Source organism: Leguminivora glycinivorella, chromosome 3, assembly GCF_023078275.1.
Source record: "Leguminivora glycinivorella isolate SPB_JAAS2020 chromosome 3, LegGlyc_1.1, whole genome shotgun sequence".
NCBI lineage: Eukaryota > Metazoa > Arthropoda > Insecta > Lepidoptera > Tortricidae > Leguminivora > Leguminivora glycinivorella.
The window spans coordinates 5,899,791-5,914,685 of record NC_062973.1 but is presented as its reverse complement, the minus strand read 5'-3'; the positions used below and the strand labels follow the sequence as shown (position 1 = coordinate 5,914,685).

At 39.1% G+C, this 14,895-nt stretch overlaps 1 protein-coding gene across 2 annotated transcripts in view; it reads right to left on the bottom strand.

The window, feature by feature from the left end:
• The window catches only part of LOC125242601 (PH and SEC7 domain-containing protein), an 80,899-nt gene that overhangs the window by 34,081 nt on the left and 31,923 nt on the right, over positions 1-14,895 (bottom strand). For both annotated transcript variants that reach the window (XM_048151396.1, XM_048151395.1), the window contains exons 2-4: positions 14,795-14,861; positions 10,885-10,938; positions 7,117-7,198 (exon numbers count right to left, since the gene is read on the bottom strand). In XM_048151396.1, the coding sequence (XP_048007353.1) occupies positions 7,117-7,198; positions 10,885-10,938; positions 14,795-14,861 (203 nt within the window). The remainder of the gene's footprint in view (positions 1-7,116; positions 7,199-10,884; positions 10,939-14,794; positions 14,862-14,895) is intronic.

Here is a 14,895-nt window from a genome sequence, read left to right as displayed (position 1 = left end):
CCTATCAAGTTCAAAACAGTTTTCCTAGAAAGTTTATAAAGTTCTACTTTTGTGATTTTTAAATATTTTTTAAATATATGGTTAAAAAGTTAGAGGGGGGACACACTTTTTTTCCTTTATTTATTATTATTATTATGAGCCTATTGTGTCCCACTGCTGGGCAAAGGCCTCCCCTTCTTTCTCCATTCTTCTCGATCTTGAGCTAAAACTGGCCAGTCTGTCAAAAAGGAGTCCAAGTTATCCCGCCATCGCCGGCGAGGTCTGCCGGATCCTCCTTTAGGAGCAATTATTCCCGAAAATATTAATATTATCAAAAAACGATTTCAGTAATTCATTTTTAAATACCTATCCAACAATAAATCACACGTTAGGGTTGAAATGAAAAAACCATTTTTTCCACTTTTACCCTAATAAAACATTTTTTCCACTTTTTATTTTTGCACTTTGTCGGCGTGACTGATATACATATTGGTACCAAATTTCAGCTCTCTAGTTCTAACGGTCACTGAGATTATCCGCGGACGGACGGACGGACGGAGGGACAGACAGACAGACATGGCGAAACTATAAGGGTTCCTAGTTGACTACGAAACCCTAAAAACACATTTTAAATATAAAAAAAAACTACTTAAAATTAAAGAAAACCGATCTTAGTTCCATTATATATATATGTACCTAGAAAACATCATCATCTTCCTTGCGTTATCCCGGCATTTGCCACGGCTCATGGGAGCCTGCGGTCCGCTTTGACAACTAATACCAAGATTTGGCGTAGGCACTAGTTTTTACGAAAGCGACTGCCATCTGACCTTTCAACCCAAAGGGTAAACTAGACCTTATTGGAATTAGTCCGGTTTCCTCACGATGTTTTCCTTCACCGAAAAGAACCTAGAAAACATATCATATACAAAATGAAATAAAACTAAGAAAACGGATTATATTCATTATACGCGATATAATCTGATTCCATAAATTTATTTCATGAGTAACTATCGCGGTGACAGAAGACAATATTATATACACAATTTATTATATCATAAAAGTTTTTTAATTTATTTCTTCCAAGGCTACACATACTACACGTTTTAATAGAAAAAAACTGTGATAAGTTTAATAATTAAACTAAAAGGTCAAGTATTTATGTACGAAATCATGCATGCAAATATGTAATATATATGGTGGTGTTTTTACGCAAGTATCAATAATGGTTAGTCCGCAACGCTACTGACGGCGTGGCGGTACCGACCATGAATGCTATCCCTTTCGCTCTAGCCGCACGTAAGGTTGGTTCGAAGAGGATCGCACGCTATGTCTGTACCGCAGGCTACAATCGTTATGCTTCTGGTTATAGTGTGCGTCTGCACACAGGCGCACGCCAGCGCCGCCGGCGTCGAAATGCGAGCAAGCAGATTTTTTGAAAGCGCTCTTAACAGGTAATTCATATAAAAATACGAGCCTTATGGTAAGCGACAATGACCTTTTCTTGGGATCGTCGCTGACTGTGTTTGTGCTGTACTCAGAATTTATCTGTATCTATAAATAAACAGTCATTACTAAACGAGGGATGAGTTTATCGAAGTGATAAAAGACAACCCTATCGAGCGGGGGGCGCGTCACGCCACATGGTCCCAATGGCGTATCGCAGGAAATCAGCTGGCGTCCGGTTAGGGGAAGGGAAGTGTGGAAATGGAAGCTAAACTAATTCGTCTTCTACGTTTAGTAGTAATTGATTATGAGTGGACCTTATTGTAAAAGCGTAAGGTCTGGTTGACGGTCAGTGTTGACGTTAGCAGTGTTAGCACAGTATAATAGAGAGTATTATCGTACAGTATGGCCACTCCCGCTCCCCGCTGAAAGTGCCGCCCACCCCCTCTCGGTTACCTCACAGTTACGGCCTGTCAAAAACGCGAACAGTCGACCTGTCATATGTCACTCATTCAAGCATAGTGCCTACGCGTTCACCTACACGAGCTTAGACTGTGTGCTAGGAACACGCCTCTTTCATATATTTGATCGCCAGTGTCCGAGGTGTGACGTTAGAACGAATCAATCAGTGGGCTTTTTCGCCAGTGACATTGACACTTGACACTGACAATTCTGTGCCTATTTCTGGGTTGATAAGTAACATTGTTACTCAGCGTCAATATTCTCTTATTGAACAGGCAATGAACGGCGAAATGTTACTGTCGGGCGGCGAGTGTCACTGTTGTAAAAAGGCAGGGCCGGATTAAGGGTAGAGCGAGTGGAGCGGCCGCTCTAGGCGCCGAATGGTAAGGGGGCGCCAAAATCGTCATTGCGTGGGCGCACAAATAGCCCAGAATGGCGAAAGGAGCCGGAAATTAATTTTATTCAGCTATTGAAAATCTAGATTTGTGATTGTGATGCAGATTATCTGAAAAGTAGCACCATGTACAGCATTCATAAGGTGGGAGCTGTTGCTAGGGCGCCGTGAAAGATGTTTCTAGCTCTAGACGAACCACATTGTTGCGAGACTTGTGAGGCTGAACTACAAACTCAAAGTTACGGCGCTATCCCAACGCTTAGTGTTTATCCACAATCCAAAGCGGAGTTCCTCTTAAAGTCAAAGATCTGGGCATTGCTTTTCTTTCCCATGCCTTGCCTTGGCCCTGAACTGAAGCTCAAATCCTACTGTTCTTGGTCTGCCAGAGCTTGGTCTTTGACCTCTTTTGTTTCATCACAGTCATTTATTCTTGTTCTAGTGAACACCTCAATAAATACGCAGCGCAGAAAAGCTTTAACCTCGCATACGTTTTGCCTATGAAAGATAAGGGCTTATATAGATCCCCCCTCCTCCTCCCCCATAAATAATAGGAAAAAAATTTCGCGCTCGCTTCGCTCGCGTTCACTACTTCCATCTACTACGAATACATGTGATATATTTTAGTTAAATACTTAGCCAAATGGTTGTGAGGTGTCAGACGGACACAGAGAATCTATAAGGATGGCGTTTTGGCTTCGGACCCCAAAAAAAATTAAACAAGGGGGCGCCAAAACAGTATCTCGCTCTACCCTGATCGAGTGCGCGGGCCGGCGCTGTAAAAAGGGCACAGACAGATATTCAGGGGAGGCTCGTTGATGATCGACAGGGGTACTCCCTGCCACCCAAATTTAGTTTTTGTATTTATTTTCAGTAATCAATAATTAATGATAGGTGTTCACCAAATTACATTGGGTATGTTGATAATATCGTTTTAGTAATTTTAATATTCATACAATGTCGTGTCGTGATATTGTTTGTTTACATTATTTTTCTCAAACATGGTATGAAATATTGATGTTATGTGCCTTATAATTGGCAGCGAAGTATGACGTTGCAGGTGCGGCTAGGACGATTGATAGATAATGGAATTTCATACAAACCTTGCAGGCCAAGGCCGGCAAAGTCCTCTTTTTTAATTTCCAAACGCAGATAATTGTGACATAACATCCAGGTATTTAGCCAATTAAAAAAAAAACTATAAGGGGCTTTATAGACGTGCCGACTGCAACTGGTACGGGCCCTAGACAATATTTGATTTTGGGTGCGTTTTCATAGAAAAAAAATTTTTTTCGTTTTTTTTTTGAATTTTTTTTAACTTTTAGTTTTTTTATAAGCGTATACGGGGTATCAAAGGGGAACGAAAATGTTGGAAAAATCAGCATGCTTCGTAAACCAAAGAAAATGTTAGCTAACCACATAAACGCACTTAGAACATAATTTAAATGTTTGAATAAAAAGTCAGATGAATGTTCTGGTGCGTTGGGAATTCATTCTTGTTTCGATCCTACTACTATTAACATCCTAAATTGTATCAGTGTCTTCCGTTCTCCTTCATGTAATAAACCATCTTCATAACCAAGTCATCGTTTCCTTCTACCAGGTCATGGGCCTGCGCTCTTCCAATAAAAATCAAGTTTTGAGCGATCAAAAGTGAATATAGTTAATACGGTTGCCGACGGCAATGGCGTCGTCCAGTATAAGTTCCTCAGCTCCACTCGTAATGGAAAAACTAAAGGGAATTGAAAACTATAGTTCTTGGAAATTTATGATGAAAATGGTGTTGATTCACGAAGATCTATGGGAATTTGTGGAAAAAGAGGTTGACGAGAAAAAATCCGAAGATGTGAAGAAAAGCCAGAAAGCGCTCGCACGCATTGCATTATCCGTGCAATCGACGGCCTTCGTGCACATAAGGAACGTGACCTCGGCACACAAAGCATGGAAGAATCTTCAGAATGCTTATGAAGATAAGGGATTATGTCGGAGACTAGGCCTGTTGCGAACTTTGTTTAGCACAAAGTTGACGGAATGTCAAAGTATGGAAAAATATGTCAACAGAATCACGAACGTCGCACAACAATTACAAGATATCGATGCAAAGTTGGATGATGACTTTGTAGAAAATACGTTCATTGAAAAAGCATCAAATGATGACATTGACAAAGTCATTGTGTCAACTGAAATATTTACACAAACTAAAAGTGCAGATGTAAATAAAAATGTTGAGTTCAAATTGTCTGACCCATCTTCTGTACAAACAGAAACGTCTGTAGTGAGTGGTACGTCTGATGTTGCTAATTTGATAACAAATTCTCAAAGTACAAGCGATCGAACGAGTACGATCACAATTCATGATTCGTCTAGGAGTAAGCATATAGATATTCGCCACCACTTTATTCGGCAACTTGTGAATAGTAATACGATTACTATTGAGTATCTTAATACAAATGATATGTTGGCAGATATACTGACAAAGGCGTTGTGTAAAGTTAAACACTATAAGTTTGTGAGACAGCTCATGTTACTTTCATGTAAGTAAATGCGTTAAAACTCTGTATTTATTTGATAGTTAAGAATGTGTTCTTAATGTAATTACCATCATGGTTATTTCAGTTACTTGTTAGTTTGGTTATACATGATAGTGATTACATGATATTTAAATGATTGCATATCAATATAATTACAATTCATAATGTGAATAACTGAACTTGGTTGATGCATTGTAGCGAAAGTTCAGTGCATATGTTTTTGTTAATTGATTTATTGTTACTGTGAAGTGTAGGTCACTTCTTTAGTTATGAATTTGTTTGTGTGTTGAAACAAGACTGTTTTTGGTTTAAGGGCCAGTGTTGGAAAAATCAGCATGCTTTGTAAACCAAAGAAAATGTTAGCTAACCACATAAACGCACTTAGAACATAATTTAAATGTTTGAATAAAAAGTCAGATGAATGTTCTGGTGCGTTGGGAATTCATTCTTGTTTCGATCCTACTACTATTAACATCCTAAATTGTATCAGTGTCTTCCGTTCTCCTTCATGTAATAAACCATCTTCATAACCAAGTCATCGTTTCCTTCCATCAGAAAATTCGATTATTTTTGCGCTACGACGCACCGTTTAGGAGATACAGCCATCAAAAGTTACTATTTCTCTGTCTATATGTCTTCGGCCGGCAACCCCCTTTGTCCCGGCCTCTGTAGTAATGTACTAATATGTTAGGTTTGTAGTCTACGATTTCGTTCCAAATTTAAAAACGGAATCAAATATTTAGTCATCTTTAAAAGCATTGAAGTTTTGAAACAAACAAACTGCAGCAATGCAAAACATTCGGATATCTCGTCTATTCGGAGTGCATATTCAAGTAAAATTGGGCTAGACGTCTCGTAGCTTGCAGTCGCATTACTTATTTAGTAGCGAGTAGAGCAGTAGGTACAACCAATAAATATGGGACCACGGGATCTGTAACAGTTACTTTCGGGTTGATATACGGACTGCAACAAAACTGCAATTTATATGCACTCCGACTGCAACTTTGGCATGGAATTTCATGCCAAAGTTGCCGGTGTAGCCGTAATGACAATCGTTGATTTTATAGACCGGAAGTTTAGTTTAGTTTTATTTATTTCATAATGATAAATTACATTATAAAGAAGAGCGATAGATAGATACGATAACGGTATTATCGTGAACGTTTGTGCATTTGGCTGAGTACTCTATACAGGGGGGTTACCATGACGTACTAAAGACGTTCAGTTTAGGTTGAGAGAAAGGGACACAGCTATAGCAGTTACATAGCTCCGTCCCTCTCTCTCAACCTAAACTGAACGGCTTTAGCACGTCATGGTAACCCCCCAGGTTGCAACTGGGTTAGTATATTAGTATCCATCTGTATCGCCTTTTTTCGATTGATCGCTAGCTTCCCGCATTTCATCAATGCATCCTAAAAGGGTTTGCAATTGCATTTGTGAGGATGCTTCCGCATAGTGTAATTTAATCACAAGCCTGTTATTGTATCATTTATAAAGTACCAGAGTGGATAAATATATGCACTATCCCTCGCTGTGTCACTGCGCGGGCGTTGACAAGACGCCGACGCTCTGACCATAGAAACCGCATACACACTGGTTTTACATTCCACGCATTGCTAGTTTTGCGTAAATACACGCTTTTCCCAAATGAGAACACACCTTTAGACCAATGAGGCATATCTTTTGCCATATGTGAGTTGCAGTGTTTAGTGAGCTTTTGGAATTACGCTCGGGCATACCGCGGCTAAGACCCGCGGGAGACGGATAATCTTTCAAATTACACAATGCACAGGCAACTGCAGGCTGACTGTAGCGACCTACTGGCGCTTATTATAAACCAACTTATCTATTATGTGGAGTGCTGTCATGTGTCCTCACTTAGAAGGCAACAAAAAAACGAAATCGCTGGACGCTGAGTTGCCAGCCCTTGGTGCGTAGCCGAATGGCACAAACGCTCACGAAACGAAACGCTAGTACAGTCACCGGCATAAAGAAGTGATGATTTCTGCACCTTGTTTGCTTTTAATCGTTTGACAATTTCGTATGACATTTCAAACTAGACGTTAATATGACAAGGTACAGAAATCATCACTTATTTATGCCGGTGACTGTAGACATCTATCTCTATCGCTCTTGCGCATTGGCGCAACAAAGCCAGACTACCTTTCGCGGCGTTTCGTTTTCGTTTCGCGTCGGTGAAATGCCATTCGGCTACGGGGCCTTATTTCTTATCCAGGGCGAATGTACGCACCCAACGAATTCGCTTGACTCTTAGCCCAGATATTTAACTATAATATAAAAACTCACTTATCGTGATTCGTTCTCGGTCCGCTCGTCCGCCGTTCGCCTGACGACAAGTACCGCCTCACGTTCGCTTTGATCTGTGGGTCTGCAACATTGGTACATTATCGTATTGTTCCTATCTAATACAATAGAGCGTTGACTGGACGCAAGCGGAATGCAGCGCGATGAGCGGCATATCAAGACCATCCATTGCGCTCGACCGAATGCTTGAATGCTGGTCTCGACTTGCCGTTCATCGCATTCCTTGCTTCCAGTCTGTGACCTAACGACCTGGCGACGACATTGGTCTAATTTAAAGCGATAGTCGACGAATGGTGCGAACGTCTGCGAAGGTCTCATCGCTGTGTCTCGCTCCAATCCAACCCATGATCACCACTCGCCATTGTCGCCTTAGACCAATGTCGTGGTCGTACCTAAGGCTTTGGTTACTGGTTGACGCTGTACGCTGCGTGAAAATCCACACAATAGCAACCTGACAGTGTTCGAATCATCAAACCTCAACCGGAGACCAAAGCCTTAGGTTCATTTTACACGACATGCGTTGAACTCGCGCTAGGCTATTTAAATCTAAACATTAGGTACCTACAATATAAAAACTGGTATTTAGAGCGTTTCGCCCTCATCATAGCCGTTGCCAACGCGAACGTTCAATGTTTGTCATACTACGAGCTTAAATACTGACTAGGGGTTAGCACATAAGCAAAGCAAATCATATCAGGCAACAGCATCGGAAAATTACATTATTAAAGGGAACAAAGCCACTGTGAACGAGTGTTATCCCGTGTCTGTAGGGTTACCAGACGTCGGGGGTTTACTAAGACATTTTGGGGTTATTCGGAAAAAACATTTAGGCAAAGATATTCTGGGAGATTTCGATTTTCTGTTAGAATTGCGAACTATAGTACTATACTGTAGTAGGTACCTAATACAAAAATGATTAATGTATAATATTTAGAGAGGCGTATCTTCTTTTAAGTTAATATATTTTCACTTCTTCAAACCGTATCTTAGAGAGCGCGAAATATCGAATTGGTCTGCTGATTCATGAGAAGATGCGGAAATTTTATGAAGCGCGTCTCAGGAATGCATTATATTAATGTTAAATGCATTGAAATTACGCGACTGTGGCGCTAATTTGTTAAAGATTTCGCGCCAAGACGCATCACATAGAAATCGTAAAATGTACAGCAGTCATGCGAACGCATCTCTAGTTCAGAACATATCTTTAGACGGTTTTCACATTGTCCTATCCGGATATCGGATAAAAGTAATGTTTATAGAATAGTGTTTTTCTATCGTTTTTTAAACTATTCATAGGTAGGTAATACCATTCGACATCCGGTATCGATGACGTACGACAATAAATAAATATTGGGGACATCTTACACAGATTAACTTAGCCCTAAACTAAGCAAAGCTTGTACCTACTATGGGTGCTAAGCGACGATATACATACTTAAATAGATAAATACATACTTATTATACATAGATTAGACAATATCGACAATGTTCGGTCGACAGGGCAATACCGGGCCCTAGTCAGTTGTGTTGTAGTATCTACTATACAGGACATACTCAAACACTCTTATGGGTCAGCAATCATGTGATCCTATAGTTCTTTCCGAGAAAATGTCAGCATTTTTTTGTATTATCATCTGGTAACCCTACTTGTCGGGATCCCGCGAGCCACGTAAACTAGTCCACATATCGCATTATTTGTTGCGGGTTATTACGACCACTGGGGAATACTGTAGGAATTTTACTACCCAATGCCGGCTCGGATGTACCTACGAGAGACGAGTAGATAAGAAAGACTGCTAGTATGTTATTGATGCCTTGCTCTATCCTCCTAAGGCCCAAGGTCCTTCCTATAGTAATAATTAAGTTGGTCATTCAGGCCCAGCTTCTTCAACGACTATATAGTCATAGCGTACCACGGTCCTACCAGTAGGACTTATTATAAAAGCCGACATTTTGATTTCAAATTTCGCGCCAATCTAAACTGACGTATCCGATTTTCTAGAGGGGTGTTTAAGGTTGAATGTGAACACACTCATAAGCTTGAAAAATAAAAACAAAGTGTCAAACTGACAAGTTACAGACGGCGACATGGGTATTCCGTGAAGGAGAGGTTAGTAAATCCAATTTTATTCATGTAATTTTGAGTACTTTCTTACTAATTTGTAAATAATCTTCTTTTTTATTAGTTATTTTACGAAGTTAAGTAATAATTTCATTGATTTTGCTTATATTTTACGAAATACGGGATGAAAAATATTAAGTCCTATGAGTAGTACCTCGGTTTTATACAACTACATAATTTAATAATAATGTTTGTGGTGGTTGCAAAAACTGACACATATTGCTTTTATTGTTGTAGGATTAAATGACAAAGAAACATAATTCGCTCTTAGGGAATCAGAAATAGAAACTGAAGATGAAAAAACAGACTTTTGCCACATAAAACTTATAGAAACAAATTTTGTTCAAACCAGATCCCGGTATGCTTCCTCTAGTTCCTATGTCGTTATTTCTCTGTCAGAACTAATTCCAAAGCCTATCCACGGCAGGACCCGATATTTCACCTTGCAGCTTCTGCAGAAGGACGTCGTGGAGCGCCTACAAGAGGATGATCTCACGCTCGCAGTGGAATAACATTCGTCGAAGAAGAGCGTAAAATCTTAATTTTTAAGTGATTTAAAAGTGATTGGTGCATTGTATTATTTTAATAAGACTATTATTTTATCTCATTCTTTCTATAAAACTAAAAAATAAACAAATCTTAAGTGAGTTTTTCATTTCGTAATATAAATAACGTTTCTTTATAAGCCCATGGACCTTCCTGTAGGACTTTTTTTAATTAAAATCAAATTATCCTAAAAGGCATCGTAAACTGATAATAAATATGCCCCAAAGCTGTTGGTGGCATACAAGTACAATAACATTTAAAAAATGTATTCCTAATGTTTGGGCCTGAACGAGTATAAAACAATAGTACTACTGGTAGGACCGTGGTTCGCAATGACTAGTAGCCGAATTTCGCCTTGGGCCTTAGGAGGCTATTGCGAGAAGGCAGCCATTTTAGGTCTTCTGATTTGAATAGTTAGAGGCTAACTGCACTTTCAGAAACTTTAGTGAGCAGAAGCAACTAACGCTGTTACAAATTATTTTATATGTAGAAATCGCAGTAGTTACTCCACAAAATGCGTCGTACAATTTTGCCAGACATGCTAAAACAGGGACCCGTTCAGGGGCCTCAAAATAAGTCGGTGAGTAGTTTAGACGTGAGTACTAGTAAATTTGTTCAGAGTGACATTGCAGTGACAGGTTGCCAGCCTCTCGCCTACGCCACAATTTTTGCCCGTGTGGTGCCGGGTTTAGAATTTCAGCACCCCCTTTCTTCCCGTGGGTGTCGTAGAAGCCGACTGTGGGATATGGGCACATAATTACAATTGTTGTAAATGGTTAACGGCGTTAGATACTTTAACGGGGTTTTTAAATATCCCATGTCAAGTTTTGTATTGTATAGCGCTTGAAATCTGATTGTGAGTTTCTTCTACCCTCCATATACTTATATCGCCCTATTAATTTTATAATTACGGGACTAAAACTCCGCTAAAATGATCGCCAAGCACCTCAAAACTTTTTCGGACTAATACTGCGCCGCGCCGTATGTTTAGCAGTCTTAATTATTTTCTCGTCTCTGATGCGCCGTATGTCATAGGTCACCCACCCCCACCAAGTAATACATTATTCTTGACATTAACTCACCCTTTTTCAGTCTTAAAGTGACGGGATCCGACGATAGTCGCAAACATTTTAAAACTGCAACAATCAATTTGCTAAATAAATCGATGATAAGCATTCAAATGCAACGAGCATGAAGTTGAAATACATTAAAATTAGCTAATCTAAATATTTGGGCCTACTATTCGTCTCCGGAAATGTAATCGAAAAATTATGAGGGAACTAGTAACCCACCCCGCTTCGCACCGAGGTAAACCGTCCTTTTGAATCACTCTAGGAATCTATTAAAAAAAAAACTGTATCAAAATCAGCTGCGTAGTTTTAAGATCTAAGCATACACAGGGACAGACAGCGCGATGCGACTTTATTCTAATCAATGTTCCCTAGGGTTCGGAAAACCGGGGCACTTTAAGTTTAGAAGGGCATTTGCGTTCGTCTAGCTAAACTTGAACACTAAAACTATTATAAACATATTAAGTTAGTGGCTCTCGTTGACAGTCATGAAACTATAAGGGCCCAATGACTATCAATTAACTAGCTAGACGATAACGGCCTGTCAGTTATCCGGCACTATCAATTTAAACTGACAGTCCGATATCTACATATACCACCACCACCCACCACCACGAGGACAACGCCGTCCTTGAAACGTTGGAGGTCAGTTTAATATGTAGTTATACGCGATTAAGTCCCGATTTTAAAAATAATGATGTGTAATAATCGTGAAAGTTTAAATCAGTGTATCTACATATAGTCCCACGAACCGATAGTCAGTAGTGTCACAGTATAATAAAGAGTACTATCGTACAGTATGGCCACTCCCGCTCCCCGCTGAAAGCGCCGCCCACCCCCTCTCGGTTACCTCACAGTTACCGCATGTCAAAAACGTGAACAGTCAACCTGTCATATCTCACTCATACAAGCATCGTACGCGTTCACCTACACGAGCTTAGAATGTGTGCCAGGAACGCGCCTCTTTCATACATATATTTGATCGCCAGTTTCCGAGATGTGGTAGTGTCAGTGCCGTCAGTGACCCCCTAAATATGCACTGAGGTAGTTACGAGGGGCGTTCTATAAGTAATGATAATGAGTATTAAAACATAAGAATGTAAGTATCCTTATATTTTTATAATTAAAAGTAACTCTTTTGTGATTTATTTACATATTTAATTTTTTCGATTATTATTTTTTTGTCCCCATTAAAAATTAAAATCTTAACGATAGTCTAAATACCATGTCAGTAAGCACTTCACTTCATTATACTTCAGAGTAGCGATTATATTACAATTTTATTTAAAGGTCGGGTATAAAATATTAATGATCCTTATATTACCTTCAATATTAGGTATGTCACTTGTAGCTTTAAATACACTAACTTGAGCAGCACCCTCGGCAATTTGAGGGTTCGGCCCTGTCGACTGTCATTTTGAAGGCCAAAAACATTATTATTTGTTTGTTTAAAATGTTCTTATTGTAACCAATAATTTTTTTAATATTAAAATGATTGTATGTTCTTCTTTAATACTAACGTAATTTTGTTTCCAATCAATATTCTCAATTTTCGTGATAATCTGTAAAAATCGTGAACATGACCCAAAACAGCACCTAGATTTTTATTGGATACCATTACGTTTGAAAATGTATCTATACGAACTTTTTTTATTGCTGTTACTAACAAAGGATAAACCCAGCTTTAACTTAAAGTATGATTATTTTTGATATTCATGTCAGAAATGAACTCACGACATGTCAAATATTCATGAAAACATGCTCTTATTTTACTGAAAATTTTCATCCCCTACCTTGTGTCAATTATTTACATATCAAAGAAAAACAAATGAAAGTAGTAAATATTTGAATTATGCAATTTCACTTTAATGAGTACTGCTACATGGACAAGTTAAGAAAAAATAAATCAAGATACATGAACATATCCATTCTCATTACTTTTTGAACGTCCCTCGTACTTCTGAATAGTATGTCGACTCCAGGCGTAACCCACAAGGAACGAAACATTTTACGATGGCTTTCTTTCTCTAGCTCAATAGGGAATCGAATCGAGTTAACAATCGAGTTAGTAGGCTCGCATGTCAGGATCTTGATAAGATAAGAGAGAAGGAAATCAATTCCGCAAGAGGTCAGACTGTAAATGAGTTGTTAAAGGTGGGTTCGGATCGGACATGCGTGCATTGTCTTCACTAACTAGTTACGCAGCGGGGAACTAATGAAAGCGACAGAAATATGCCCAGTTTTTACTATAGGGTAACAAACTACCAGTTTTGTGAACAGAGCCACAAGTAAATGGCACTCCAAAAACTCAAAAGGGAAGATGAAGAGATAAATTTCTTTAAGAATGTGTTTTTTTTATTAACATTTTTAACGCTCCCTCAAGCCTTATTTAAAATCTTTCCATCCAATATTACTTAAATTTTAAAGTTTTCGTAGACTCCGGATGTCAATATCTGCCGTTCAAATGTAACTACCTAAATAAATAGTCATTTTATTATCGTCGTAAAATCTACAGTTATACCCTTGGACCCTTCACATGCTCCCATACCAACTGACGTTAAATTTTGTCTCGAACGGCAAATGTAGCGAGGTAAAAATAAACGTAGGGTTGGCTTAACGCAGGCGCCGGATATAAACTGTATTTGAGTTGTGCTTTATATGTAGATTAGACTTTAGAATGTGTGGGATAAAGGGGTTGACTATCCTAACCACAATTAAAATTTTGAAAAAACCCTCGACCGCGACATAGTATTAGACCGATTTTCATGAAACATGGCTAAGAACACTCCCGACTAACTCAGCTTTCAGACAAAAAAAAACTAAATCTATATCGGAGCTACGATGCCACAGACAGACAGACAGACAAACAGACAGACAGACAGACCGTCGTTTTTGCGTCGGAGGTTAAAAATAGGCACTTGAGTGCCTAAACTGTTATGATGGTGTGGCACAAGTCCGAGGTCCAATTGGCGTCGATACTAAACGCAAATATTGTTGGTCGGCCTGATACGCCTGGTCACTTAGTCTAAATAAGGGTTCGCGCTGTTCATAGCTCTTTGGAAGTATGAATGTGGGGCTTAAAATCACCAACAACATAATCAGTTTTTAAATCACATTTTAACCAAAATTTCTTGTTCCTATAGTGGTGTCTTCTACTGAAATTGGTTTTTCCGAGTTTACTGATCCCTGGTCTAAACAACATAAGCTACCTGCTAGTGGTTGTAATAATGCGAGCCCTCTGAAACGTAAATGGGGCGCTCGCGTGATCCAGTGTCCGCCATGCGATCGTAACCAATCCACAGATAACGCTAACTTTCGATGTTTTATTCACTATGCTAAGCCTTTTGAGCTAGTTAATTACACTTTGCATTTGAATACTTTGAATCAATGATAACAATAGTAAATGGAACAAACTGAAGAATACGACGATTGATGACCTAAAAGGGGGTGGTGCGCGACTTCCTTGCATTACATATACATAATTCGCGATTGCGATATTTACATATTTGTCCTTCCAAAATTTAAAATGGACTCTTTAAATATAGATAATTAATGAAGGGTGACAGTAAAGTTAATTCAACCATAAAATGAAAGCCCTTGCATCAATATTTTTAAGCTCAGATCTAAATGTGTTGAGGGACGTTTATTTCAAAATTGGTGTTATTCTAGTTTTATTGTGGTCACAAAACTCTTTTTTTAAATAACACAAACTGCCAAAATTTTAATATTAACTACTAAAAACCGAAATTTTTGGATATGTTTAATAGGTTTAGTACACATTAGGACTTTTGTCACAGTGGCCGTTCATGAAACAATAAACATCGACAATTGAACGGACCATCACAATTGACCGTTGGCAAGCTTTATGTCAAGGGCACAAAGGCTGCCAACGGTCAAGAGCGCGTGGTCGCGAATTCCGTACCTTCTCGTGTGGTGAACCGGTTCACGTCAGTCCCATTGACCTTGAGCAATACGTCTCCAGCCTCCACCTGTAAATAAAACGTTTCGATCTTACTGACTCTT